The following is a 26,733-nucleotide window of genomic DNA, read 5'->3' as shown; positions in this document are numbered from 1 at the left end:
ATATTCCTTCTGTCCCTGGAGAGAAGGGTGCAGGCGACCTTGCTTTTGCCTCCTTTCCAAGACACGCGCGTGGACTTACGACCCTTTCACGGCCTCTGAGCTTGTGGCCATCGACAAAGTCAGTCTGAGGCACCGCGCCTGGGGAAGGGGACAGGAAGCTCGGGATGTTACCTGACGTGACCCCGCCATCGTGATGCGCGAGCCGAGGCGGCACGACCCGGAAGTGTTTCTGATCCTTGCAGGTCGTCTCCAGCCCACGGCCAGTCCCAGGGGAGACGGGAGCCCTTGTGTGTCCAGCGTCCTTCGCCTGGTCATTTTAACTGCTCTCTGATGGAGGGATGTCGGCGTGTGGCTAGGACGAGGTTGCCACTGCGGGGAACGCTGCCCCTGCGGTATTTGGACCCACGTAGAGGGTTGATTGTCACAGCAAATACCAGCACTTGGGAATTAGAGGCGAGGATGCCCAAGGGTCTGCAGCGTCCAGGACTGCCCCGGAAAGCGTCGTGGTGGACGGGCCAGGGGACCGTCACTTTCCACGTGGGTGACGACAGTTTCTAGGCAGAGTGACAGACAGCAGAGCTGAAAGACACCGTGCTTTTGGTTGCAAGAATCCTAAAACCTGCATGATCTGGGTTACGTGGAGAAGCATGGTCCATCATAAGGATGCGGGGCCCTTCCTGGGCCCCGAGGGCAGAGTGTGTGGCCCAGCCGCCCTCCCCTGGTTCTGGGAGCAGGTTCTAGAGTCGGCACGGGCCTTGCCGGGAGCCAGGACAGCTCAGCCGGCTCTCTGCAGAGCCACACGCGCTCCGCCACTGCCCCGGGCTCTGGCCGTAGCGCCCGTCTGTTTCCCGTGGTGACGGCCTTGGTGCCCCAGTCGGGAAGGATACGCTCGCTTCAGACAGGAAGCTGAGACCATCCACGTCAATTCCATGTTCCCAGGAGAGGGTCTGTGAGCAGAGTCCCGGACAGGCTGCGCGGGGTCCGTTCACAAGTGCACGTGCCCCCACAGCATTGTCACACCCTGCTCCTGGCCCCTTTCACAGATGAGAGAACCGAGGCCCGGAGAAGCAATTTCCAACCTGGGCCGCGCAGCCAGCAAGGGACTGGGCTCACGCTTGCCGTGTTAAATGCAGGCGCAGTGACCTTCCTTGCGTGTCTGTTCCATGCGGGCACCCGTGAGCAAGGGCGCCACCCCCGGGGACCCTGGCTCAGGAGAAGGGGCCGCACCCAGGCTCCTTACCCGAGAGCCCTCCTCCCCCCTCACCGTCCTTGGAACTACCTGTTGGCCTTTCGGAGTCTTTGAAAATCGTTTTGAGAACATTGCTTCCCTCGGTTCCTTTTCCAGAACCAGTCACCCTGGGGGACCAGAGGCCATTCTCATCTCCCCACATGCCCCCTCCTAGCTCACTCGCCGAGCTACATGGCATAGTCTACCCAGCAGCAATGCGTAAAGGGCTATTTTAAATGCCGACAATCTGAAGCTTGTCGTGCAATCTGTCACTCCTTTTCACAAGTCGCGAGAGGTATATGGAATGGGATTTCTAGCCTTTTTTTCTTCCCGTGTAGATTTTTCTAGGCCACACTCACAAAGAAGCCTCCAGGGTGCGTCCGCCTCAACACTGCCCGCGTGGGGTGCCGGGGTGCACGGCCGTCTCCTGGGAAGGGGTTAGCCCCCAGCTGCGGCGGCGGCAGAGAGGAGGTGTCGTGTTGCGAAGCCAGAGACTCTGGGGTCATTTCGTCCAGCGGTCGGCTTGGTGGTCGAGAAGCTGAGGCCTGGAGAGGCAGCGTGAGGAGGGTGCACGTTGTCCCCATCAAGGTCGGGACTAGGGCTCAGGCCTCTCAGTTTGCAGGGCTGGCTGCTTGTACCCCAGCCGTCCCCGGGGGGAGCCACGTCCAGCCCTCTGTGCTCCAGCCTCGACCTGTCACGGTCCCACCCCGCGAGACGAAACTGCCCACGTTGAACAGGAGCAAAGGGCCCAAGGGCGTGTGGTTTTGTGCACAGTGACCGAGCACTTTCTGTGTGCCAGGCTGCGTTCCAGGAGCCGGCGCTCTGGCCGTGCACTGGAATTTGAGTTGGGGAGAGCGTGTCCCAGGGAGTCCAACAAGTGTAGAGGTCCTGAGGTACGGACGAGCTCGACATTTCCAAGGAAGGAAGGGGAGCCTAAGGTGACAGGAGTGGGCGATTGAGGAGGGAGAATAGGAGGAGTCAAGGCCACGGTGTCAGGCCAGTGTCATCCAAAGACACTTGATGGGACTCTAATTCCATGGGAAGTTGTTGGAAAACAGTAAGCAGCACTGACATCACCTGATGTTTACATTTTTTAAAGCTCACTCTGCTCTACGGAGAGTTAGACCGAGGAGGGTAGGGACAAGTGTGGAAGCAGGGAGACCAGTGGCTACTGCAACAGTCCAGGCAAGAGCTAATGGTCGCTCAGATGAGGGCGGAGGGATTGCTGGCCTCTGAGCTGCAGGAGACCTACAGACCTTGTTGCATACAGCCCTGGGCCCGGTGCAGGCCAAGGAGGGGGCCTGCGTGCAGACTACTTGGTTCTTGGCTTCAAGAAGCTTCTACGGGGTTAGGGAAACAGACAGGTTCCCTCTGGGTTGGTTAGTTTATGTCCTTTCTTTTTTTATTTTTTTTAATGTTTTATTTATTTTTGAGAGAGAGAGAGAGAGAGAGAGAGGGAGGGAGGGAGGGAGGGGCACAGAGAGAGGGAGACACAGAATCTGAAACAGGCTCCAGGCTCTGAGCTGTCAGCACAGAGCCCGACGCGGGGCTCGAACGCACGAGCTGTGAGATCATGACCTGAGCCCCCCAGCTGCCCCAGCTTATCTCCTTTCTTTATCATCAGCAGAGAGGCGTCTTCCTCTGAGACACATAAAGAAGGCATGTGCTGCTGTCCTTTGCTCTGTCCACGTAACTAGGATACGTTCCTATAGCCTGTTGGGCAGTTTTCCTTTTCTAGAGGATATGAGCATCTTCCCAGACAAGGGGCCGAGCTCTGCTCTCGCGTTGATTACGTCTAGTCTTTTTTTCTGCACTCACCGGGACTCCCGGTTGCTGTGACGAAAGCCAGCTCCGCCAGGCCCGAGCGAAACGTGAAATGTGCTGCCTCTCGTGAGAGAAGGCCACGCACGGTCTGCATCAGTCAGCTCAGGCTACGTAAAGCTGCAGTAACAAACGTGCCCCTAAACTTAATGACCTAAAACCACAAAGTTGTCTGTCTCGTATCCCAGGGAGCTCACTCGGGGACCCAGGCTGATGGGGATCACCGTCTCAAGTGTACTGGGCACCATGCCCCAGGGATAAACTCAATACTGGGGGCAAGGGGCAGTCTTGCATTGGGGACTAAATGCTCCATCCGTCCAGAAAGTGGCATAAGTCGCTTCTCGAAACTCATCGGGCAAAACTAATTTCAAGCATCATCTGGCCAAGCCGAGGTCACCTTCCTCAACATGCAGCCCTTGGAACATCTCGGAAAACGCCAGTGGGTCATGTGTGGGCCACGGGTCCCTCAGTACTAACGATGGGGTCCAGGACAGTCCAGCGTGATGTCTGGACCGGCCTGGGACACAGCCGTGCTTGTGGTGACTGGGGCGGCATGCCTCTCGAGAGGTGGCTCCCCCGGGACCCCCGCATGGTGAAGGGAGCAATCCTTTCCCCAGGGAAGGGACACGTAGGCACACGAACTCGCCGTGGGCACCACACCTCGGGTGGCGGGTCTCCTGGCTGTCGGGGGCGGCCTTGCAAACAATGAAGTTCATGGCCCCGTCCCTCCTTCCAAACTTTGCAGCTGTGAACAAGGGTTAGCCGCACTGTCTTCAGCCACAAAGGAAACGTATTCGGTGTGTGTCACTGAACAGCCAGGCGCAGCTGTGGGTTGTGCACAGGGCTTCTGACCGTGTCACCAGGGCAGTCGGTCGGTCCCCCTATCCCCAGCTGCTCTACCGTCCTGGGTGTGACGCGTTCTCAGGCAGCGTGTTCCCCACGGTGGCCTCAAAAGTGGAAATCGCAGCAGCAGGAGGAAGGCTACATTGTCCCAGCCAGGGTCACGTGCCCCTCCTCTGAGCCAGGCACCTGTTGTCCCAGCCAGGGTCACGTGCCCCTCCTCTGAGCCAGGCACCTGCTGTGTTTAAAGGAACAGACTGCCAGGCTCCCGTGCGCGACCCTGGAATCCAGGGCCGAGCAGTGGGGGTGGGGAGGGACTGGGCAGCCGCACCTGACCACGTGGCCAGGCCGGGAAGGGGCTCACCCCAAAGAACAAGGGAGGCACAGCCCAGGAGAAGGGGAGTGGCTTCTGCACGTGGACTGTGAAGGCGGTGGCTGGCTGGTTATTTTAGAGTTTATTTATTTATTTTGAGAGAAAGAAGACAGAGACAGGGTATGAGTGGGGGAGGGGAGAGAGGGGGAGAGTGAGCGAGAGCATCCCAAGCAGCCTTTGTGCTCTCAGCCCAGAGCCCGATGCGGGACTCAATCTCACGTCCCGTGAGATCATGACCTGAGCTGAAATCAGGAGTCCGACGCTTAATGGCCTGAGCCACCCAGGTGCTCCTGGCCAGTCATTTTAACGCAAGTGGAAGACAGAGGGTGATCGTGCAGGGTGTAGGGCAGAGGCAGATATAGGGGCCCGGAGGGTTCTTATGGGCCTCTCTGGAGGACCTGTGGCCTTCCGGCCACACCTGGAAGCCTGGGGTGGCCTCTGCTGGGTGTGTGAGTGAGCAGGCCGGCCGACCTGCAGCCTTCGAACACGTGTGACCGTGTCCACATCAGAGTGACGGACAACCGATGATCCAGCTGAGGCCCAGAAGCCTCTCTGAAGGGCTCTGGGTCTGTGTTCAACCCACAGGGCTGCTGGCCGGGCCTCCGACCTCCTCCTGCTCCTCCCTTTCTGCGTCTTGTTTGCGACCCACATGCATCTTGGGAAGGGGCCGGCCCCGGGCGGCCAGCAGCCCCCGCCTCCCCGCACAGTGACGGCAGATCCCAGGTTACCAGCAAAGGCCAACCCTGGTGGTGACACGAGGGGCACACCTTAACAGTGGGGAAGGGGCCTGAGAGCGATCCAGCCCACCTTCTCTCTTCCCCGGGTCAGACGCTGAGGCCAGGCAAGGGCAGGTCCACAGGATTCGGCGTCGAAGTGAGGTTAGTGATGGTCGCAATGTTGTGTCCCTCAGTGCCTCTCCCCTGATCTTTGGGGCCGTATCCCAGAGCAGAAGTGTAATTGTGTCCAGGAGCCAGAGCACAGAGAAGACCTGTGCAGTGGGAGTTTTTCACAAAGCATTCAGAGATAGTATCCTTTCAAATTAAAAAAAAACGGGGGGGGGGGTGGTGGTGCCTGGGTAGCTCAGTCGGCTAAGCGTCCAACTCTTGATTTCAGCTCATCTCATGGCCTCATGGCTCATGGGATCAAGCCCTCTGGGCTGACGGCACGGAGCCTGCTTGGGATTCTGTCTGCCCCTCCCCCGCTCACGCTCTTCTCTTTCTCAAAAGAAGGAAAGAAATAGTATCCTTTCTAAAGGTCTCCTTTCTCTGATAAAATAATTGAGGTAGAGGAAAGGAGCCCATTGTTTTGAACGTCCTTCCTGAGCCAAAATAAAAACGTGGTAAATCTTATGTCAGACTACGTTCTTCCCTCTTGTGTAAAATTTTCTTGATCCGTGAAATCCCCAAATCTGGGAACCACTGGCTCACTGACCTAGCCTAGAAATGGTTCCCTTTCTGAAATGTTTCTTCCGGTAAACACACACGCACGTGCACACACACACGCACACATTCACTGACGCCCCCTCTGCTGCTGGAACCCTAAACCTCTGACTTTAGCCAGGGGCCCCCACCGATCACATCTCAGTGCTCAACACCTCCCTAGGCAACCAGCGCAGAGCTGCCTATGTGGGGCTTAAGCAACAGAGGCAATTACGAGTAATAACAGCTCACAGACAGTCCCCACGGTCGCTCGGTGGCTTTGTAAGCTACTCTGCTAAACATGATGAGGTTCAATTCCTACGTAGCCCTCCAGGGCCTGGCGCAGATGGGGCCCCCACACAGATGTCACAGGGCTGAGTCGGCCGGATGCATCGTCTGGCCTGCGTGCTCCCTGCGCACCGTCATCCGACTGCTGGTGCCCTTAGCCCAGCTCACGGAAGGTCCTCGTCCTCAGGCTGCGTCTTCAACCCGGCCCCAGGATCCTGAGCCCCGGATCGCAGAGCTAAGGCCCCACCCCTGTGAGTCTCCTAGTCCCTGCATGTGGGGCGCAGGACCCGTCTCCCCCTGTGGGCTTGATAAATGACTCACATTGCACATGTGTAAGCTACAAACGCCGGGGAGGAGGGGAGGAGGGTCCAAAACATCTGGGCACAGTTCATCCAGGTGCGAAACACGGAAGAGGTACGTGCAGCTTGGCTGGACCGGTGCCCGGTGCGGCGAGGGCCCCATGTACTGAAGCCACTCTGAGGCTGTGTGGTGTGTTTTCTTTGCTGGTCGCACAATAGGTCGTGTAGGTCAGGTGGACAGGTACTGGCCCTGGGTAGCTACCAGGAATTAGGCATGGGGGCGGGGCATGTGGTGTAGCACAGAGAAAAAGGCCATCACCACCCTGGAGCACCGTAGAGGGCATGGGGACTCGGACCCCTTCCAGGGGTCACTTAGTGTGGCTTGGTGGTCTGGAGCCCCTGGGGACTCATCTTGACCCTGCCATTTAGTGGGTGTGTGACTTTGCCTCGGCAGCCTTACCATCTCCATCCATTAAAATGGGCTCGGTCCCACCTCCCTCATCTGGTTGCTGCGACTAGTGAGGGGCTGAGCGCAGATGACCAGACGGGGGCACAGGGGAAGGACCCCATAAACATTAGCGTTGATGGAGCAGGGACACGTGGAACAGAGACAGAGGGAGGGAGGACCCCAAGGTCCTAGCAGGATTTGAAAGGTGATTGGACGTAGTTGAGGCTGCAGAGCAGCACGTACCTCACACGGGGGCTCGGGAGGTCCCGGAGGTGAATTTGGGAATGGCGCTTGGAGCCGGACCCGGTGTTCAGTAAGCACTCAATTAGTGTCCACGACAACAGTGGTGATGTTGATGTTGTTGCTTATCAGAGAATAGTACCTTTGGTGTTCTTGGAGCCTCGGGGGTGGTGACGGGAAAGGGGTGAAGAGGCAGGTGGGAACCAAGTCCCAGAGGACCCGGGCTGCCTATCAGCTAAGGCAGCGTTAGCTGCTGTAACAAACAAGTCCCTCGAGGGTAGCGTGGGGCGACAGAAGTCTAATTGTTGCTCACTTCAACAGTTCAATGTACAGAGACCCGGGCATCTTGCAGGAACGCTAGAGGAGTCCACCATCCTGTAGCGCCCCGGGGAGCGTCCTAGCTCTGAGCTGGGCGAGGTAGCAAGAGAGGGTGGGGAAGCACACGGGGGTCCATAAAAGAGAAGCTTAGAAGAGAACCCCCCCCATCTTCACGATGGAATGTTCCATTGCACTGCTTACATTCCATTGGTGGGAAGTGGTCATGTGGCATGGGTGCAAGGGGAGCTGGGAAATGTAGTCCTGGGCTGGCCATTTGCTCCTCCCTCTCCCTCAGAGACATCTCCGTACTGTGCAGAAAGCGAGCATGCATTTTTGCTGAACTAGCTGCCTCCAGGCATAAAAGGGGCTCGAGCAAAACCATGCCGACCTTCCTCGGTACCCTTACGTGCATTCACTTTTGAACTGAACGCGTGTGGGGATTTGAATAAAAGCTCATTCGCCTTGGAACATGGACTGACCACAGAGAGGGTTGTAGAAGTTATAATGAGATTTTGAGCCATTTTCCTGAAGCCAATCGCATAATTTCTCTGTATTTTTTTTTTCCTAGGGTTTAGGAAGGAGATTGTCCCGGAGATTTTATTCTTGGGAAGATATCTGAACAGTAAATCATTGATCCCCCGAATTTCTCGTATTTGTGTTTTTGTGGGTTTCCTCCCTCTGGCCCCCCGCTAGCTGTTAAAATCTATTTACATTCTTCAAACTGTGTCTGGTGAAGTTTATGTCCAAATCTGCTGAGTAAGAGAAGCAGGCAGAGGACTGAAGTTAGGAACGTGAATCATGTTTGGGGTTTTGTTTGTTTGTTTGTGTTTTAGGAAAGAACGTCTACAGCCAGAAAAGTAACAAGAAGCCTTCTTTTTCCCCAAAGGCAGGTCATGTTCACATTAGCCGGAAGGCCCAGCAGCATCACCTGGGGATACCTACCGTTCTGGCGGGTTCTGTGAGCCACTGCTATTCTGGCTTGAACTACACGACTGTCTTCTTTGCAGAGCACCGCCTCCCGCCCCCTTCCCGAGCCCAGGACCCGGGGCTGTGCCTTCTTTCTGCAATGAGGCTCCTGGCTCTTCAAAAGTTGGCCTCGGGGTTCATATGTGTTCCTCACAGTTTGCAAAGTTAGGCCCCAGAGCGAGGCCTTCTCTTCCTCCAAGGTCTTTCCCCAGGAGAGCGGGTCTCGCGCTTCGTAGGTCAGATAAGTGAGAGGCCCGGCCGGCCTCGCTTGGTTTCCGCATTCAGGGGCCGTGACTTTTCTAAACAGTGTTTCTCTTCCCTCTCTGTGCAGAAACTCGAGCAGACCGCAGCAAGAAACTCTTCAGGCACTACACAGTCGGTTCATATGACAGCTTCGATGGTTCCAGGTAAGACGTGGCTCTTTCTCCGCCAGGCCCCCTCTGCTCACAGATGCTCACGTGGGCCGCAAAAAAAGCGCGTGGACCATCGTGCATGAGCACTCGGGCGCCCTTGGTTTTTCCCCTCAGTGTGTCCATTGGGACCCCCGCCCCCAACCCGCCACGGACTGGGATTACAGAAGCCACCGTCTTCCGGAGAACCTGCCCAAGATGCGGTCTCCGTGCTGCCTGAGGTTTGGGGTCGGGCTGGAGCGCACTGTGGGGTGGCTCAAGGGAGAGGGCTGTCTGTCCAGGAGGAGGACGACCAGGCATGGTGTGGGGGGAGCAGCATGGATGTCAGTGACGACAGTGGCTGGCCACAGAGCCACGGGGCAGCGCCCGGGTTGCACCCCATCCCGGGAATATTTAGGGTGCCGTAGCTCTGGGCTTCTATGTCGTCTGCGTTTTCCCTCTGCCTCCTGCCTCTGATTTGAAGCTTTTGTACAAGGAAGGCTCACCCCCCACCCCGAAAGGCGTGGCACCAAGCAGGCAGGGCCTTTGAGCATAACGTACGTTCGTTCTGTTGTGCAGTCATGCCCACCCTCCGTCTCCGGAACTTTCCATCTTCCCAAACTGAAACACTGTCCCCATGAAACCCCGAAAGCTCCCAGGCCCTCCCCCAGCCCCTGGTGCCCGCCATCCACTCTCTGTCTGAATCTGGTGACTCTAGGGGCCGCCCAGAAGGGGAATTATACGGTATTTGTCTTCTTTTGCGACTGGCACGTTTCACTCAGCGTGGTGTCCTCAAGGTCCGTCTGTAGCAGGTGTCAGTGTCCCTCCTCCGCAAGGCTGAAGAAGGTCCCTCTGCAGGCATAAGCCACGTTTCGTTTGTCATTCCTCCGTGGGCGCACACCCGTGTTGCTTCCACCTTTTGGCTGTTGTGAATGGTGCTGTTGTGGACATGCTTGTTCAAGTATCTGAACACCTGTTTCTGGTCCTTTGGGGTGTACGTCTGGCAGTGGAATTGCTCGTTGGACCTGGCTTTAGTGCCGACCTGTCCCGACCACCTTTCTGTTGTACACAAGACGGTTTAGGACGGGAATCCCACGCCGGGCAGAGGAGCCGAGCCGCCCCTCCCAAGCGGGTCTTGCTGACATTGCCCACTTTTTGGCCTTGAAAGTTCAAGCTGCGGTCTGTGGCCCAGTACCGCCGAGAGAGAGAAAGCTCAGAGGCTGGTGGCTTCTGGGGAGGCACGGCTGGCCCCGGCTTCTCTCGACCAGTCTCCGTGGGGCTCAAATGAGTTGCTTCTGCGGCCGCAGGTGGCTGCTGGAGAAAGTGGACCCTGGACACGTGGTCACGGCCGGTGTGGCTGTCCTGCTTTGCTTCCTTTCTAAGAAAGAGGGTGCCTGAGGCTCAGAGAGTGGCCGGACTGTTGCCATGGTTACGTGGAGGGCCATCCGTCCTGGGAGTGGGGCTTCTGGGAGAAAGGAGCCTTTGACAGCCGCGGCTCGCCCACAGAGGGGCTGTCCAGGGACCTGAGCTGACCGAGCCAGGGAAAGAGAAGACCACGGGGCCAGGCAGGCTGGCTGGGTCACGTGTCACATGGCTGACAGCAGGCCCGGAACACACACACACACACACACACACACACACACACACACACACACGGCAGCTTGGCCGGCAGAAGGCGTGCGGAACCGTTGTAGCTGTTCACAGAGAGAACAGAGCTGTCAGGAGATGATGAGCTCCCCGCCACCGGAGGAAGCCAAGCCGGGTAGGCATTCTCTTGCCAGAATGTCCCAGGTGGTAGGACCAGGTGACATGTGAGATCCTTGTCAGCTCTGCCCCCCCCCCCCCGTCTCGACGCCCAGAGGAAGGCTTTTGTTTTGCGTGTTACCGACCACCGGCTCGGGGCCAGGGCCTGGGACCACAGAGAAGAGGGACATCCAGCCACGCCCCTCAGGGTCAACTGATGACTTCTGAATGGTAAGAGCTCTGGCCGCGACCGTAGTTCAGGAGTCAGTGCCGACTTTCCCAGGGTGAGGGACTCAGATGCGCTGTGGGCTCACATTGGCCAGAAAAGATGCGAGTAATCGTGGCGCCATTTATGAACCTCCTGCCATGTGCCCGCACCTTGCTTGGTCACCACTGCTGCCCGATGGCCCTCCTCCAGCGACCTTGGAAACAGCGTCATTATCCGCTTCTCAGAACCCTAAGGTGGAGAAAGGAAGGTCACATTAAGGACCTGGCCCTCGGCCACATGGGTGCCGGGGCCTGTGTGCGAGGCGCAGTCACCTGGAAAACAGGACCCTTGCCCTCGGTCCCCTCTATCCCATGGTAAAGATGTTACCGTTGAGAGAAATCGACAGAGACTAAACCGTCAGCTGGTGAAGTGTGTCGGGCGGGTGGAATGACGTTACCTGGGTTATCAGGTCTGAGCTTTTCTGCCCAGGACGTAGGGCTTAGCCTGGGGGAGCCACCGCATCCCAGAATTGACCTCTTCCGGACCACGCGCTCGGCAAGGCCAAGGAGTTGGTGGCTCCCGCCTGCCACCGAAACCCAGGCGGCCGACGTGCGTGGCTCTTGGGCGGGTTTGGGGGTGAGGCCGAGCCCGGGCTCCTGTGGCTGAAGAGGCCGGCTCGTTGACCCGCCTCGGAATCCGTGTCAGACACGGCCTGGCGAGCCACGGAGATCTGGGTGCCGTGCCAGCCCCCGGGCCAATTACCCACCGTAGGCGCAGGGCAGCGGTCTGGGCAGGCCGCTCAGGGCTGAGGCCGCGCTGTTGCAGATGCAGATGTAATTAAAGAGAAGGCAATAAGACGCGGCAGTCAGTGGAGACGGTTTCTGAATCAGTCAGCCCTTTCTCCCCTTCCTACCCCCTCCCACCCCGTTATGTCAACAGCTTTGCTCAGGGACTCGTTGCCGAGGCGCGGACTGATAAAAACACACCCGTTCGTTGTTCACTGGGTCCAGCTACTCCAGCCGCTCCTTTCCTCGGGATTCCCCTCCACCTACCCATCGTGTACACGGCAGAAGGATCTAGAAGCGTGAGCACGTGATCGAGATCAGAAAGCAGAGAACCTGTAGCCATTTCTACAGCGGACCTCACGGATATTTCAATGTTGTTCTTAAAAACACAGAGTATAGGAGTCTCAAGTTCCCGCTCGTTTTAAATCAGAACTCCAGCCTCATTAGCATGGGGCATCGCCGAGGAGTCTACCTGGGAGAAGGAGGAGAGACCTCAGGCTTTCATACCAGGCTGATTACACCGCATCCATCCATCCACTCATCCAGCCGGCCATCTAATTACCTGCCTGCCTATCGATCAGCGAGCCGTTCAGCCATCTCCTGACTCATCCGTTCATCCGTGCACCCACCCATCTAGCGAGCGCCGCATCCATTCGTCTCTCCATCCGTCCACCCGACCATCTACCCATCCATCGATTCACGCCTCCATTCACCCAACCGCTCACCCATCCACTCATCCATCCAACTACCTGTCTACTCAGCCAGCCAGCTACTAATTCCTCCATCATCTGCCCATCCGGCCATCCATATTTACCTCTCCACCCATCCACTTCTCTTGTTCATCTGTCCATCTATTCAACCAATATTCATCAAAATCTGACTACCCGGGGAGCTAAGGATGTGGAGGTAAACAAGGCAAACACAGTCTCTGACCTCACGCAGATTAAAATCTAAGTAGTGAAAATAACAAAGTTTAGGAACAAATAAGCTAGAGAATCACACTTAGCAGTCAATGCTCTGGAGCAAATCAGCAGTGTCACCATACAGTCTCTTGGGCAGGTTGGGGCAGACCTGGTTTATAGAGGGAGCCGAGGAAAGTCTCTCTAACGAAGTGACTTTTGATCTGACACCTGACCGTTCAGCAGAATCAGGAAGCCCGGCATGTGCAAAGGCACTGAGGTGATGTGCAGGAAAGCAGTGGCCTGGAAGGGAGTAGAGAGGATGACCCCAGAGAAGGACCTTGTGCTCTGTGGGAGGAGAGTGGACTTCCTCCCATTTGTGCAGTGGGGATCCCAGAGGGCTTTAAGCAGAAGAGTAACATGACCTGATTAACTTTGCTGGAGGCAAACAGAAGGAAGGGTGGGGGCCACCTGCGCGACCGTTGTCATCTTCCTGGCTGGGAAGTGGTGGTGATGGGCCAGTGGAAAGGTAGGGATAGACAGGTGGGTGGCTTCCGAGTGTAAGGTGTCGTTAGAAGGGACAGGACCCACCCAGGCACTACATGGGGGGCAAACGGGGAGTGCGGAGGGCTCTCCTCCTTTGGGGCTCTACAGGGAGGACCTCCAGAGGTGAGTGGGGTTGGACCCGTTCCCTGTTGTCATCAGACACCTCCCGGGACCCCTCGCTACTCATCCAAATCTGCACCTGCAGCTTCGGACCCACCTGGAAGCACTGTGTTCAGAAGCACCATGCGGGGAACGCATCTAAGGTGCTGGGTCGTCACTGTTCCTCTTTCTTGGTGAGACCAGTTGAATCACAAGGGCAGCAAATGGTACCTGTTGGCCAGCCGGACGGCCCCTAGTGGTGGCTTCTTGCTCTCATGGCTGTCAGACATCATCGTCCAACTTTGTATGTTTTTAAATTGGTAATTGGAAGTACATACATGCGGATAAAAAATTCAACATGGGCGGGTATCGTGTTAGACTTAAGTCCTTACCCCATGGCCCCCAGTTGTCTCCAGAGAGAACCTCTCCTGTCGGTTTCCTGAGGATCGTCCCAGAGGCGGACACTGAGTATGAAAGTGCACATGCACATGACCTGAAGCCTTTCAAAGCCCTTGAAAGTACAGGGCCCTAGGTTTTTACATCTGACTTTCCAATAAAGACCCCATATAACCTTGGGCAACTCACTGTTCCTCTGTGTGCCTCAGTCCCTGACCCCCCAACCCTATTTGCAAAGTGGAGATCAGTCTTCCGACGCAGGCCACAGCCCCGGTGGTGTTCAGGACTATCGGTGAATGGGGGCAACGTAGGATTAGTGTTTGCAGCTTAGAGGCACGTGCTGTACGAATCCACAGGGACGCTGACTTGTGGACAGCGTGGGTGGGTAGCTGATTTCCCTTGAAACCCTAACTCTGTGTTCTAGGAGAGTGCCTCGTGTAGGTAGTGAGAACTGAATGGCAAGAAACATGGATGTCCTCCAACATTATTTTGTATTTGTATGTTTTCTATTATTCCTTCGACTTGAAAAAAAGGGATCAATCCCCGAGTACGTTCGCGGATTCGTAAGGGAACATACTTTGGTTTTTTTCCCCCTCGGTGGACTGGTGGCCGGGCCTCATGATTAGTGATGAAGCTCTCAGGGCAGCTCCTTTGGGACAGAGAGAGGGGGTTTTGCTGTTTTGTCCCTACATATCTGTACTTGTACTTTTCGCAGGTATGTATTGCTTTTGTAATATTTTTGAGAGCAGGAAAGAGAGGGGTGAATCCCTGGGCCCAGGCAACATAAGAAGTCACCATAGCTGTGCGCGCCAGCTCTCCCAGCTGGCTCTCCCAGCGGGCCATGTGCACGAATATGGCAGCTGGAGCCAGGTCTCCAGCTGGAGGAGTCACGGCCCCAGAGAACGCGTCCCAGTAGTTTCTCCTAGAACATGTTCTCCTCCGCTGTCTCTGTCATGGTGAACAGCACGCCCAGTGCCCACATGGGAGACCCGGGGCCCCTCCCCTTCCCTCATCCATCACGAGCGTCCGAGGACTCCCGCCCTCCTCCCCATTCTTCCACGGCTTGCCGAGGGGGTCGGCCCTCAGCCGTTGTCCACAGACTGCCTCCCTACCTCCGTGATTATACCTTACTTCTCTTTTTGTCTTGTTTTTCATTGACATGCAATCGACATATCACATTATACTACTTTCAGGTGTAGAACGTCATGATTAGATATTTGTACGCGTTGCAGAATGATCACCGTGAATGGGAAGCCTGGTTGAATCTGTCCTTACTTTGTTACATTTGGTTTTCTCACAATGAGAACTTTTCAGATCTACTCTCCTAGCGACTTTCAAATATATAATACCGTATTACTAATCATGGTCACGGTGCTATCCGTTACATCCCTGGCACTTAGTTGTCTTTTCTTTTTTAAAAATATTTATCTATTCGTGGTGGGACAGAGAGAGAGTGGGTGCAAGCAGAGGAGGGGCAGAGAGAGAGGGAGGAGAGAAAATACCAAGCAGGCTCTGTGCTGTTCGCACGGAGCCCGGCACGGTGCTCGATCCCACGAGCTGTGAGATCATGACCTGAGCCGAAACCAAGAGTCAGATCCTCAATTGCCTGAACCACCCAGGTGCCCCAAGGGAATTATTTGTCTTACAGCTGAGAGTTTGTACCTTTTGACCACCTTGACCTATGGCATCACTCATCCCCTGCTCCTGGAAACCACCAACTTCCGTATCTATGAGTTGTGCTTCACTTGTTCATTTGTTTTGCTTTATTCTACATATAGATGAAATCGTGCAGCATTTGTCTGGCTTCTTTCACCTAACATGATGCCCTCGGAGTTTCTTCGTGTTGTAAATGGCAGGATTGCATTTCGTCTTATGGCTGAATAATATTCCGTGTACACCACTTCCTTTTTATCCATTCGTCTACCAATGGGCACCTAGGTAGTTTCCATATCTTGGCTGTTGTGTATAATGCTGCATTGAACATGGGGTGTGGATATCTTTTTGACTTCGTGTTTCCATTTATCTTTGGATAAATACCCAGAAGTGGCATTGCAGGATCACATGGTACTTCTATTTTTAATTTCCTGAGGATCCTCCATACTGTTTTCCAGAGTGGCTGTACCTGTTTACTTTCCCACCAACAGCGCACAAGGGTTCCAACTTCTTCATGTCCTTGCCAAGAAAAGTTATTTCTTGTCTTCTTGACAATAGTCATTCTAACGAGTTAGTTAGAATTTATCTCCAGCTACATTATCTACCATTAGATTAGTTAGATCATTTCTTGTGTATATTTTGACAGTAGCCATTCATATTCATTCAGGTGTGAGGTGATCTCTTTGACTTGTTTTGCTTTGTTCTTCCGATGGTTACCTCCCTAACTCTGTGACTACCCCTGCATTTCTTAATTTAACAACATAAAGCATCATTAATTCTTTGCTGTAAAAGTCTTTTAGGTTCTATCTATAAGTTGGATTCGAAAGTTTAAAGCCAGTAGAAAGCATCACATTATCATGATACTATAAATGTTTACATCATTCCCAAGTCAAAGGCTAGGACTGCAGTTCCTTTTTACAGACACATTTGATGAAAGCGCTTTCTTATACCAGAACCCACTGGATTCTTTTTTCTTTCACCCCATTAGTTGTTCAAACTATTGTCACAGTTTAGCTTAATATTAGGGTCATGGTTTTCACATGAAGTTCTTATTTTTTCCTGGAGTTTCTGGTTGCCTTTTTTTTTTGTGGAAGAGGAATTAGTTCTTCAATATGCCACTAAAATATCATCCTGTTTCTTCTGTATCACTAGAACCCATCTCATCCTTATCGGAGCTCTCTGCTCCCATTTGGACACCATTCCCCAGGTCCCAGTGCACGATTCTCATTCTGAGATTTCCCTTCATGGAGCTACTGGGTAAGTGAGGTGTTTCTTTAGCTTTGTTCTACCAGGACACATACTCAAGTAACAACCTCAGTAAAAGGTACCTGGAATGTCAACTCCCGTGTCTGAAAAGTCTCTGATGTGCCCAGTGCTGTAGAATTCTAGATTCAAAATAGTTTTCTTCTAAACAATTAAAGCATTGCTTTATTGACATCTTGCTTCTGCTCATTGCTGGTGAGAGGTGATGGTGCTATCTGATCCTCACTCCAGTATAGGTGATCCTTTGTCTTTCTCTCCAAAGCCTTGGAAGAACTTCATTGTTTCTACTTTTCCTTGATATTCTGAAATGTCATGCTGATGGGTCTAAGTCTCTTCTTTATTCATTGTGCCCACTATCCTGGGGGTTCCTTCAGACTGAAGCAGCTTCGGCTTTAAGAATATGCTTTCGTTATTCCCTTGGAAATGCCCTCACTTCCTGTCCCAGTTCCCTCTTTCTGGATTTCCTATCAGCCCATTCTTTCTTATGTTTTCTGTCCCTTTGCCTTTTCACTCTGTATTCTGGGAGATTCTCTCAACTTTCAACCTGTCTCTGTAAGTTATTATTTTGACAATCACATTGTTATGTTCCAAGAGCCTTTCTTTTCAATGATGGGTAAGCTTCTAAAGATGAGGGAAGTCACTTCTGGATATCTTTGGGAACAAGCAGGCAGCTGAGAATGGGCAGTTCTCCGCACAGAGGTGCTCTCGAGGCAGAGTCCACGCTGATTGCCTGTTCCTTCAGGTCAAACACCAAAAAGAGAGAAATCCAGAGTCATGTTCTTTGCCCCACTTACCCCAGGAGCCCAAAAAGAGACAGATGCAGGTTCTTGTTCAAACCTGTGGGACAATAGTAGGGTTCAAATTGAAACTTGAGGGGTCGGGGTGTTTTTGTTTTGTGGTGAGCATGCCCAGATGCCCGGGCGATGAGGCAGTGGTGAGAGGGGTCCTAGGAATGCCGGGGCCAGGCTGAGTGGAGACAGTGGAGGATGCTGACTGGTGGTTGTAGGGGTGGGGGGGCGGGGGTAGGGTGCAGACACCCTACACTGCTCCTGGTGGCGTCTGAAAATCAAGAGCTGTGATTCAACCTCCATCGTGGATCTTTGAGATTCAGATTGAATAGGCGGTTATGCAGACTCCTGGCACTCTGTATATGTCCTGGGTCCACTCTGGTTCTGAGCCTCTCAGGACATGGGGGGCGGGGGGGGGGGGGAAGCGAGGGCCTCTCCCGCTCCAGAACTCAGTGATTAGACATTAAGTGTTCTCTAGCTTCACCACACCACTGTCTCCAGCGCTGTCATGATGTAAAGCGACCGACTTGGGGGCTTCCGACCTTGCTAGAGTCCCCAGACTAGGGGACAGGGCATGTTCTTTTGGCTGGAGATAGGCTCAGACCCTCTAAAACCACAGGGGGGTCCACAAGTGGGAGGAGTCTCCTGGGGACCCAGGCTCAGAAGCCCCTGCATAGGGAGCCCTTGACCTCCTGTGTTGGGGCTCTTCACTGGAGCCGCTGAGCCTAGCCAGGGGAGGCATCCCAGGACCACCTGGCCCTAGGGCAGAAGCCGAAATTCTCAGAGAACACTCCCTCTCATTTCACCCTTTTTGGCGGGACTGGGCAGGAAGCCGTGGCACCTTTTTTCTGGACTGAGTGGCCCCTGTTTGGAGGCTGGGAGCAAAGTCCCTCCGCACAAGGGAGGCTCCTGGCTCAGAGCACCCTCGGGCCACATTTAGTACATTCCCAGGTGGCGAGTGGGTGTGTGGGTGGGGGGAGCGCAGGCGGATGGGTGGGGACGGTGGTGAAACAGCAGAGGAGGCGGAAGGAGGCTGGCGTTCCGGGCACACCTCCAGGTTGGGACTGGCCGAGCCCCTGAGTAGCCCCCGGGCCTTCCTGGTTCTGCCCCCGGAGCTGAACACCGGCCTGCCGTCTCCCCAAATGCCCAAGCCACTCGGCACCAGAGGACAGGGTTTTCAGGGCTCCGTGAAGTTCTCCATGATGCCAGCTGCCAGAAGCAACCTCCGCCCCTGTGCCCCCCGCGCTGTGTCTGGCATCTGTTGCTCCCTGGTCGGTAGCCTTTGCCAGTGTCCACGTGTGAATACTCCCCCCAGGCCGATTTCAGGCTGCTAACGTGAGCCACTGCAGAGCTGGGCAGAGAAGACCCGAGCCAGCCCCAGCCCCCCAGCCCCCCAGCCACCCAGGCCAAGATGTGTGTCTCCTTCTTGCCTTCTCCAGCCCCTTCTCCAGTCTGGCTCAGACTCCGAATGGGGCCAGTCCTCATGTACTAGGTCTTAAGCGTACTAGTCTGAAGTCCTAGGGACCAGCTTTGAGCCTGATGAGGCTCAAGCCTGTGGGTTCGGATGCCAGGGTCCCAGTCCCAGTTCTGACACTAGCTCCCCGCTCGGGCCTCAGTTTCCCCACCTGTAAAATGGCTATATCACCGCCCCCCCCCCTCCCCAAGGCTGGTTACAGAATTCTGAATATTCTGCTTGAAACCGCCATAACCACCAGCCTCGGGTCACTTGTGAACGAACATGTTTGCCACAGGACCGCAGACCCTGAAATTCGGGGTTCAGGCCCAAGCTGCCAGTGGGGCACCATGCCAAGGGGGTGCTGTTCCAGGAGAAGAGGGCGAGGCCAGTTCAGAGGTGTTCCCAAGGCTGTGTCTGGCAGTCAGTAGGTTCTCAGGAGGCACTCGTGCTGATTCCCCACCTCTGGCCAAAGACCTGGTCTTCCGAGCCCCCTCCTCTAGGAAGCAGGAATGCCTTTGGCGCCTGACTTGGGAGAAGCCAGAGGGACAAGCGAGCAGATCCTGGTCCAACTCAAGGTTACCTGGTCCAAGGGGGAGGCTGGGAGGTGGCTGTGTCTTTACACCTCGCACTCCTTGCCTCCCTGTGTCTGTCTTGTGCAAGATAGAATGGAGCTGACTCCAGCCTGTCTCCTCTTCCCCGGCATCTTTCACGGGGCCTGACAGGTGCTCAACCTTCAGAGATGCAGGGTTGAGGGAGTCCTGAGTGGGAGGACTGGATGGATGGATGGATGGATGGATGGATGGGTGGATAGATGACGGACAGATGGATAGATGGGTGGATAGGTGATGGACAGATGGATGGATGGATGGACAGATGGGTGGATAGATGAACTGATGGGTAGATGGGTGGATGGATGTTTGCTTGAATGAGTGGGTAGGTAGGTGAGTGGTTGGAGGGAGGGAGGGACAGACGGAAGGAGGAGGAAAGGCCAGCGCTCTGGCCTCGTGTGGCTCGTAGGCATTTCCAGAGCAGACACGGCCGGCATTAGATGCCAGCCACGGGCCCCTCCCGGTGGCCGGTCAGCCCCAAGGGCCATCGGCCCCGCTCGCCCGTCCTCCTGGTTGCGTCTCCCCCACCCCTGCAGCCAGGGCCATGTTCGGGGGCTTCCCGCGTTCCTCCCTGGACCGGGCTCAGCCCTCTGACTCATCTCCTGGCCGCCAGCAGCTTTGTCCCCTCCGGGTCCACCCACCCGAGTGGCATTTCTGAAATATGGATTTCTCATGCTCCCAACCTACGCTGGACACAGTGCAGTTCAGGCCTTTATGTGTGGGTACGAGCCCCCACTCACCCCCGCCTTCCGGTTGTGCTGTCGCTGTGGTCACGCCCCGGTGCCCTTGTCCATGCTGGGTCTGTTTGCTGGCACGTTCCATCACCGCACTCACCCCTGCCCCGGCCCCTGTCCCGCACCGTCCCCCACGGCTGCCCAGAGCGCTTCCCACCCCTGGGCTCTCCCGCTCGAGAGGTGGGCGAGCAGCCTCTTGCCTTGACCTCAGGCTCCTCATCTGCACAGGGGCCGCAGTGACAGCACATCTGTGATCGCTGCCCACGAAGCACTGGTCGGGGCCCTGCGCATAGTAGGCCCGCAGGGGCGGCTTTCTCCTTCTACCCGGCTCTCAGCCTCGGTTTCTACATCACAGGGGCCGATGTGGGCCACGTCCAAGTCCTCTGTCCCCTGACCAGTCCTGTGGCTCCTGGGTGGCCTCTGCCTGAGCCCCTCCCCCAACACGGGGGCCAACACATTGAGCACCTACTACGTGCAAAGCACTGTCCAGGCGTTCTGGCTTCAGGACCTCACACTTCCTGGGAGGTGACTGTCATCTCCATCCACAGAGGGGGAAACTGAGGCCTGGGACCGCGCATGCTCAGTAACTCCTTCCACACACTGTTCCCGGCACCCGTCTTCAGCCCAGTCCTTCGAGCCGGGGAGCGCTCGCGCCCCCCGCTTCACAGATGAGAAACTGTACGCAGAGGGGAGGGGTGGGGTCTGAACCCGGGCCGGGCCCTATCGGTCCCGGTCTTCCTGGGATTCAAGGGACTTTCCTAATTTAGAGGCATGTTACAACCATTTTTTATATTTTATGTTCAGCGAGGGCCCGACCTTCCTGTGCCTCTTCAGGAATAATTCCACTGGGAAGTGCTTACCCCACAGGTGTGGGCTCTCCTCGTGGGGTGGTTAGAATGTTCTGGAACTGAGCAGAGGCGGAGCGCACTAAATGCCACTGAAGTGTTCGCTTGAAAATGGTTAATTTTACGTTATGTCAATTGCATGTCGATTTTTTTGAAAAAGCAAAGAACCCACCTTCCCTAAAGGTCTGTGTGGTGTAAGGAGGAGGCAGGCAGCTGGGCAGAGAGGGCCAGGGCTACGTGCAGCGGCACAGCAGGGAGGGCACGGCTGCCACTCCTGCCCGGACAGGAGGGAATGCCGGGCACCCGTCCCGGCTCCCAGGGGACACAGCCTGTCCGGGCTTCAGTGGGGTGTGGCTCGGGAGCACCGCCTTGGGAGCTGGTCACAGTAGCTCCAGACTCCGGGACACCCTCCTGGGTGGCTGCCAGCTAGCACGCGGGGCTCTGTGCTCCTCGGGGCACGTGCCGATTGCAGACTCCGCTAGTCAAGGTCAAGGTGGAGGCTGGCACGGTGGCCGGGAGCCGGGCATGGCAGATGGTGCCATCACATCCCCGGTGCCTGGTGTGCAGTCGGCCCATGGAGGAGGGGCGAGCAGGGGCTGGGGGACGAGCGACGGGGAGGAGCCGGGCTGGGCAGAGCTCTGTTCTGGAACGGGGCCCTGCAGGCAGGGGAAGTGAGCTCTGAAGGTTGGCGGAGGGCTTCCGCAGCCAGGATCCCGCTGGGGGTCGGGAGCTTTTCCCGCCCCGCGTTTTAGAAGCGTGGCCTCTTTCTGCGCATGAGTCACCCTTCTGCCAAGCACCTGGGTCCCTCGCGTGGGAAGCGGGGGAGCCCCGTAACGGCACCACCTCGGGGCACGGCCAGGATTGAGGTCAGGGGTCTGAGTTGTGTACTGAGGGAGGTTTGGGGTCCGTGGCCTCGTCTTTCCGAAACCCCACAGGGACCCTAGGGGACGGTCCTTCCCGCTTCTGCCGGCTTCTGGGGCCCCAGGCGTCCCCGGGCTGTGGCCCCGTCCCTCTTGTCTTCTCTGCCTCCATGGTCACACGGCCACCCCTCATCTGTTTACACGGTCTCCCTCTCTCTTGTAAGGACAGCCAGGACGGCATTTAGGGCCCACCTGGACCATCCGAGATAATCTCCCCGTCTTGGGACCTGTAACCTAATCACATCTGCAAAGACCCCCCCCCCCGCCTTTTTGCCACCTAGGCTGACATTCATGGGTTCCGGGGTGTCTTTGGGGGACATTATCCAGCCGACATACACGTCAGTCTCTTAGAACAGAGATCCTGCACACCTCGCACATGTTTTCTGAGGGCAAGTGCCGTCCACACACCTCCCTCTTGGCACCTGTGTCCCCCCGTGCGGGGGTCTCTGCGGCCTCCTCCTGCCATCCCGGGACCCCTCTTGGCGCCCTCGAGGGTGTCTTCCCATCACATGGGGCCCTGCAGCCACCGTTGCTGGGCCAAACACTCTCGCCCATCCGCCCCTGGAGAGTTTACACTGACCCGGGGCTGTTGAGCTCTCCCTTCCCGTTTGTGCCACACAGTAGAGCATCTGCCCCTCACGGGGGGCAATGCCTGCCACGTCCCACGCGTGCTCCCCGTACATTCCAGCCTAAGCGAGCCCAGAACCTGCGTTTGTAAATCCGGGTGACGTCTGGCCGTCAGCACCTGCACCCTGCACCCTGCAGAGCCCTGTGCGTGCAAACCTCCAGAGGGGGTTTCTGTCCTAAAGCCAGGAGCCCGGACGCACAGACCGAGAAAGGGTGGGTTTTCTCAGATGGGCACGCGTCCCCCTCATCCTGCCCCCACCCAGGGTCCCTGTGTTAGGGACCGCTTCTTACTTCAAAGAGGACCACATAGGCGGGAAACGGAAAGATCCGGGAAGCCCCTTCACTGCTCCAAGTGAAGAACTCTCCCTGCAGAGAGGTGCGGGGAGACCGCGGTGGGAGCCCGAGAATCGTAGCCCAGCGGTGCCCAGACGGCGCCACGGGCAGGTCCAGCCCCAGTGAGGTCGGGGCGGGCGTGCGGGTGAGCCCCTCGAGGCCCTCGCGGAGATGATTGCCCGGGGGTCGGAGTTTCCTGTTTGCCTAGTTTCTGCGCCTAGAACCTGCTAGACTCTAACCTTTGCAGGATGGGGCTCTCGCCGGCCCTTGTCTGGATTTGTCAGCACTGCATGTGTGCTCTGGGTTGGCCTTACGCAGAGTTTTTCCTGAACCCTCCTCGACCGCGAACCTGAAACTCAGAGAAACGCCCCCGTGCCAAAGCCGTTTATTGGTGCTTTCCGGGATCGAGTTTGCTGCGAGGGGAGGCCCCCGCGAGGAGGGGCCGGTGCCAGCTCCAGTGGAGGGAAAGACCAGAAGGCCCCCGAGCAGCCGATGGCACCACCCAGGTCCCTTGCCCCTCAGGGCACCTGCGCCCCCAGCGTGTCGGCAGGAAGTTGCGTGTGGGCTCCTCACTGACCAGGCTTCGCTCCTGCAAGGCCGGGAGAAGGCGTGAACGTTTCCGCCGTGGTGCCTGTCTGCTTGTTCTGCGGTACCCATGCCAACGGGCTCCTCCGCCCTGAGCGTCGCCACCGGGGCAGTGCCTGGGATGTGATGAGTCACCCCGTCATCAGCGAGGTTTGATGAAAACACCCCCAACCTGCGTTAGAAGCCTGGTCTGTCTCGCTGTGTCTCGGGGGACGGGGGGTGGGCTTGGGGGGTGTGGTGGCCACATACCGCCCCCCCAAAAGATGCCTACATCTAATCCTGGGATGTGAACATGTCAGATGCCCAAGGGGATTTAGGCTCGCCCAGGGGACCCTGCAGGGAATCGGCTGACTCTAAGATTGGAAAATGATTCCGGCGTATCCGGTGGGCCCAATGTGATCTCAGGGGTCCTCGTTAGGATGAAGGAGGGTGGGAAGCAGAGGGAGAGGAGTCCTGATGAAGGACCAGAGATCAGAGTGATAGAGGAGGGGCCCCGGGGCCGCCTCCAGAAGCTGCGAAGGGCAAAGGCCACAGGTGCTCCCTGGAGCTGCCCCACAAGAGGCCGCTGACCTCCATGTGCTGCGGGAGCCAGCGGGCTCGTGGGGGGTTGCACAGACCGTTTGTGAGCATTCCACACACTGGACGGGCGGTGTGCATCAGTGTCAGCCTTGAGTGTATGTATCACCCCCGAGACAGGAGTGCCAGCCCACTGCACAGATGGAGAAGCTGAGGCCGCGGGAGTTCCGTTCGCCTGCCCCTCCTGCCGGCCTGCTGGGGGAGCCGGCCAGGCCACGCCACGTTGCTGCCCATCCCGGGAGCCTCTGAAGACCCGGAGGAACTCTCACGGCCGTGGTCCGTGGTCCTCTGTGGACGGGGCCCTCAGGGACACGCGTCTGGCCCGGCACCTTCAGGGATTTGTACAGACGGAGCTCAGGGGCCTGGCATTTGCCTCCAGCGCCCGGGATCCTGTCCGTGCTGCCTGTGCGGGTACAGAGCTGTGGTTCCGCCACGTAAGCCCTGCCGAGTGTCCGGGCTGCCCTGCAGATGGGCACACACTGGGCGGCTTAGACCACACAGTTCCGGAGGCCGCAAATCCTAAGTCAAGGCGTCGCTGGGCCGCAGTCCTTCTGGAGGCTCTGGAGGAGGATCTTTCCTGCTTTGTGCGGCTTCTGGGGCCCCGATGTCCCCCGGGCTGTGGCCGCTTCCCCTCCAGCCTCTGCCTCTGTCTTCTCCTCTCCCGCCTGTCTCTCCTCTTCTGTCTCTTACAAGGACAGCGGTCACTGGATTTAGGGTCCTCCACATCCAGGACGGTCTGTCCTCAGTCCTCACCTTAATTGCATCTGAGAGGCCCTACTCCCAGTAAGTCACATTCCGCATTTGGGGTGAACGTGCATTTTGGGGGGACGCTGTCCGGCCACCACACCCCCTACATGTGTACCTTCCCTCGGGCACCCGAGCGCCCAGATCCACACCCGGGACCGATACCGGCCTACCACTCCGGCTTGAGCCGCCTGCCCCTTCGCCTGAGGGCCTCCAGCTAAGGCCTGAATCGCAGCGCTGCAGGGGGGGGCCGTGCACCTGCCCCCGAGACAGAACACACACCCTGGGCCCCGTGGATGTGGAAACGGATCTCGTGCATGCTGGTGGACGGGAGTCCAGGGCCTGAGGGAGGGGCACCTGTTCCGCTCTGCACAAGGTGCCGAGGATGCACGGCCAGCAGGACAGATGGCACCGGCCGTCCTGAGGCTTCCGGTCCTGTTGGGGGCGGGGGGGGGGGGGGGCGGCTCCAGGACATGTAGGCAAATGAGCATTAGATTTCAGCCGGTCATTGATGCCGTGGGATGGACAGAACAGGCTAACGGCAGGGGGCGGTGGCTGGAACGGGCAGGGAGGCATTTCGGGGGCGGGGGTGGGGGGCAACATCCCGTCCTGACTCCCTCTCTGCTCCAGGAGTAAGGCTCTGGTCCCACCTGTCTCCAGGCACAAGGGTCCGTTGTATGAGTTTGTGGAAACACAGGAGGTGAGGCTCAGATCTCCAAGCCCGCTGGGCGTGGGGCTGCCCCGGACAGTGCACGTTTCAAAGGAGGGTGCTGCGGGCCCGGGGAGGAGCCCCGGGTCCTCCCTCCGTGGGCCAAGGGCAGGCCCACCCTGTGCTCAGAGAGGACCTGGCCCCATGTGGGCAAGAGCAGGGCTCCGCAGTCAGGCTACCTCGACGGGATGCCCAGCTCTGCCCCACGTCGGCTGTGTGACCTTCAGCTAGTCCCTGAACCTCTCTGAGCCATAGCTTCCTCTGTAAAGCGGGGGAGAAAACAGTGCCTCCCTCCTAAGTTTGTTACGTGAGAGACAGGACGGCTGTGGGGGCTGCACACGGTGCCTGGCATGTTGTGAACACAGGACCGTTGTGGCCGTTGGTGCTGTTTGTGTGACCCACATTCGCGTGGTCCAGTCCGTGCCGTTCTTGTTAGTAATGGGGTGGGGGGGGGCGGTGGGAGGGAAGGAGGGAGGGAGGGTCTAGTGAGTATATTTCCGCAGGGACCTGTTTTGGTAAAGTCAGACGTCCTAAGGTGCTCTGATTTGAGGAGAGTCAGTGTTTTGGAGTTTGGGGCAGACGGGGAGGAAGTAGAAAGCAGCAGTGAGGCAGGAGGGGAGGGAGAGAAGACAGATACGGACACAGCCCGGCCTTGTAGACAGGCGCCTGGAGCCAGCGGTTGGGCAGGGGTCTGTTCGGGGCGGACTGGAAACCAGCTCTCGCCAGATGCCGTGGAAAGCGGCCCCGTGGCAGGGAGCAGACGGAGCGGGACGTCCCGCACAGAACAGGGACGCACAGCCGGAGACACGTGTCTCCGCTCCAAGACGCTGTCTTCCTCAGGCAGAGGCTCACGGGCAGAAGCGAGTGTGAGCGACAGCGGCGTATCGGGGACAGTTCGGGGCTCTTGCCTCCAGGAGCAGCTCGAGAGCGTGTGGGCGTCTCCGCAGCTCAGAGGAGCCTGACGTGTGAGCCCTGCATGTGCCAGCCCCGGAGGCCGGAGGGCACGTGGGGCTGCATCGGAGCAAGGCCAAGCGTCCTGGGAGTCCCGGAGGAGAGGGAAGGCTCGGGGGCAGCTCCCCAGCTCAGCTAGACGGGCTCTACCGCAGACACCTTTCGTTTCCGTCGCTTTTCCCCATCTGTTGACGAGCTCGGCCACGGAGGCTGCGGGGTGCAGGGGAAGGTACAGAGTCCTGGGCCTGCCGTCAGCTTGGCCGGGGGCAGGCCTGGGCCCTCGGCTTTCCCTTCTGTCGGTCCAGGGGGCTGGTGCACACCAGGGTGAGGCCGCCATCCGTCCAACAGCCGCCACCCGTTACCTCGGCTGGAGCTTTGGCATCTCCGGCCCACCGCACTTAGGGGTGGCTGGGGTGCTCGGGAGTCCTCGCCAAGGTTAACGGCACAGCGGTCTCGGCTAAGGTCAAGGAAACCCCCTGTATCGAGCGCCTGCTTTCCGAACTGCATCAATTTGAGACGAGGGGCCATAATCAAAGCCTCCTCGGGAAAGGTCGTGTGGGGCCTCGGGTCTGTGTCACCAGGGCTCCTGAGTCCTCGCTGCTCATGAGCAGTCCTCGGAGAAGAAGGCGTCTGGATG

At 57.3% G+C, this 26,733-nt stretch overlaps 1 protein-coding gene across 1 annotated transcript in view; it reads left to right on the top strand.

The window, feature by feature from the left end:
- SHANK2 (SH3 and multiple ankyrin repeat domains 2) overlaps nucleotides 1-26,733 on the top strand; it is a 509,419-nt gene that overhangs the window by 320,407 nt on the left and 162,279 nt on the right. The window contains exon 15 of the mRNA XM_030332233.1: nucleotides 8,571-8,646. Within this exon, the coding sequence (XP_030188093.1) occupies nucleotides 8,571-8,646 (76 nt within the window). The remainder of the gene's footprint in view (nucleotides 1-8,570; nucleotides 8,647-26,733) is intronic.

Source organism: Lynx canadensis, chromosome D1 (genome assembly GCF_007474595.2).
Source record: "Lynx canadensis isolate LIC74 chromosome D1, mLynCan4.pri.v2, whole genome shotgun sequence".
In the NCBI taxonomy this organism is placed as follows: domain Eukaryota; kingdom Metazoa; phylum Chordata; class Mammalia; order Carnivora; family Felidae; genus Lynx; species Lynx canadensis.
This window is presented reverse-complemented; position numbering and strand designations above follow the sequence as displayed.